This window comes from Neophocaena asiaeorientalis, unplaced genomic scaffold, assembly GCF_003031525.2.
Source record: "Neophocaena asiaeorientalis asiaeorientalis breed wild unplaced genomic scaffold, Neophocaena_asiaeorientalis_V1.1 scaffold185, whole genome shotgun sequence".
NCBI lineage: Eukaryota > Metazoa > Chordata > Mammalia > Artiodactyla > Phocoenidae > Neophocaena > Neophocaena asiaeorientalis.
Genome location: NW_020171809.1, coordinates 2,514,350 through 2,517,176, shown reverse-complemented (window position 1 = coordinate 2,517,176; position 2,827 = coordinate 2,514,350). Strand labels below are relative to the sequence as shown.

The following is a 2,827-nucleotide window of genomic DNA, read 5'->3' as shown; positions in this document are numbered from 1 at the left end:
CTGCCCCTTGACCCTCTCTTTCTTACCTCCTCCCCCGAAGGAAACAGGTTTCTTTTTCTTTTTCGTTCATAGCATAACGTGTATTTCTTTGTAGCAGTTGGAGAAGATCTGCAGTCAGTGTTCAAAAACGAGATTTAGACATTAAAACAGACAGCAAACTTTGCAATTTGGATACCATATTTTTCATGTATCTTATCGAAATCCCCAAAGCTTTGTGACTGTAATTTGAAAGTATTTTAATTTTTCACTCTGAAAGAGTACATTTATGTTTTTACCCTTTTTCTTTGGATGCAATGACTAATTCCCCTTTTGTTGTCTTCCACTGTTTTAATTAAGAAGCAAATGTAAAATGTGAAAGATATTTATGAGCCCCTGGCTTTGCTTTCCGTCAGCATCACAGACTGTGCCCTGGAGCCCTTGGAGGTGGAGCTGGCGGAGCTGGAGCAGCTGGTCAGAGACCAGCAGGACAGGATCTGCGCAGTGAAGGCCAGTATTCTGAAGAATGAAGAGAAAATTCAGAAAATGGTACATAGTATCCATTTGAGTTCCAGAAGGTGAAAGCTCAAACCTTTCGGAGACTAAAGGTCGTCCGTCGTCCTCAGTTTGCACGTTGTTACTCCTTAAGTTTCCGTTTGAAGACAATGAAGAGTTTACAATGTTATCCAACGAATTTTCAGAGCTTTACAAGCTTGAGGCATATTCAGTGTGTGAAAGACCATGTGTTCCTACCTTCCTCCTCTAGAATACTTGCTAGTTATAAATAGCTCTTGCAAATGCCTGTGTGAAAAGTTTCTTTACAAGCCTGTTCTTCGTATTTCCGCCATAGACTGTTCAGTTCTGTGCCAGATTCGCCAGCAGGTAAGTGGTGCTGGCGCAGCCAGGGATGCAGGCGTCCGTGATTTCAGACTCTGAGTCTAGTGACAGGACTTCCGTGAGTCAAGCACTGAGTGAGATGGCTGTACATTTTGATAGGAGCTTCATAAATACAATGAAGCCTGAAAATGAATGAATTATATTTTTAGCTCATTTCCACTTGAAAAGGGTTAATTTCGGCCCATATCTTTATAAGGTACGCGTGAACTTTAATTTTTAACCTCTTTGTGATTGCATACACGTTATGTAATTTTCTTACTGGTCCCTTTTATCCTTTGCTTATGTTTCCAGCCCTTAAAGTTCATACATTTAAAAAGGAGGTTTGAGTATGGCCTTCATGGACATCGTCTGGACATGAGATTGTCACAGGCCCTTTCCTCACTTTCTTTAACACTTTGCCCCTGGGTTTTCGCGGCGTGCACACTTGTGTCACTTGCCTCGTTCTCTCCAGAAGAGGGGCTTGCTCTCCAAGGCATCGGCATCATGCCTTTTCCTTCGCACAGGTGTAAGTACCTGTGCACCTGAGAGACAGGTAGCTTAGGGAAAACTGCAAAAGGAAGACTTAAAAGGATACATGGATTTGCAAAATTTTTTAGTGTTAGCATTTTTTTGGAAATTGTTTTTTTAAAGCAAAAGTTTTTTTTTTTTTAAACACGGTTTATATTTAGTTTTTCACTGCATATAATATTGTAAATACTTACTAAAGTCTTCAATTTGTGTATAAAGGATTTCACTGTTTGGAGACATACTTACGGGTCTTAAGGTCTGGGTCCTGATACTTTTATTTCTAGATACTGTATTTATTATGTAACCCAAGGAGGGCCATTTTAAGTGTTAGAATTTGCCTGAGAAAGTTTTGTTTCTTTAAAAGACTAGCACGAATGGCACGGTTAAGTTTTTCTTAGTGTAATTTCCAAAATAAATCTGTTACAAAGGTAGTTCTATGACTCTCGAAGCTGAGTAAGTTCAAGGTCACATTATTAAGATCTGCCATTGTGAAACATTGGTCTTCTCCTTTCCGTAGTTTACTGTAAAATTCAGTTTGGCGAGGCTCCACTAATGCAGCACTGCCGGCGGGCAGGTGTGTCAGTCCCCAGCCCTCACATGCTCATAGTCTCTTTTCCACTGGCTTGGATGGCAGCCACCATCCTAAAGGGACCCTGTTTTGCTTCAAGTGAAGGTGTCTGCCTTTAATGAATTTGTACATAAGACTAGAGATTTTGTGTTGCAAAAAATTACATACATTGTGAGTAAAATTTTGTATGAAGTAGTCTCTTAAATTGTATCGTAAAATTTATTTTTCTTTTATACATAAATCATTAAAAATAATCAGATATTTTTTTCTATCAGTGTATGGGTTGTGCAGTTCAGTTCACACCTGGAAAAAAGCATTTATAAGCATTTGGATTTTTTTTAGTTTTCAGATGTGTGCAGTTTGTTTTTCTTTGAAGAAAGTTCAGGGAAATTTATATTTTCACTCATTGTGACACCCCTTTTCTGTATAAATTGAAGTCTTATATATGGCAGGTAAGCATTTACCAGAAATTTTAAGACCATTCAGGAAGTTTTAGGAAGTCTCTGCATGTAGTTATTACTGTATCTTATCACAAACAAATTAAATCCTGTTATTTATTATTTTGATAGAATACACAAATGGGATTATTAAATGTTTTTCTCTGCTTTGGCTTGTAAGTTTTCAAGAAGTACTGGAGTCATACTTCAGAAATTTTCATTTAAGCGACTTCCCTGGCGGTCCAGTGGCTAAGACGCTGCACTTCCACCGCAGGGGGCACGGGTTCAATCCCTGGTGGGGGGAACTAAGATCCCGCATGCCGTGTGGTGCGGCCACAGAAGAAAAAAAAAAGAAATTAAAAGTTGAGCTGACATATTTATATTTAAAGGAAATACATAAACCTTTGAAAAAAAAACAAGACTAAAATTCAGGCTTTCTACT

At 38.5% G+C, this 2,827-nt stretch overlaps 1 protein-coding gene across 1 annotated transcript in view; it reads left to right on the top strand.

The window, feature by feature from the left end:
- LOC112410650 (TRAF3-interacting protein 1-like) overlaps window positions 1–2,541 on the top strand; it is a gene marked incomplete at its 5' end in the record, with an annotated part of 3,007 nt that extends 466 nt beyond the window's left edge. Inside the window, 2 exons of the mRNA XM_024761384.1 lie at window positions 93–97; window positions 391–2,541. Of these exons, the coding sequence (XP_024617152.1) occupies window positions 93–97; window positions 391–558 (173 nt within the window). The remainder of the gene's footprint in view (window positions 1–92; window positions 98–390) is intronic.
- Window positions 2,542–2,827: the final 286 nt, after the last annotated feature.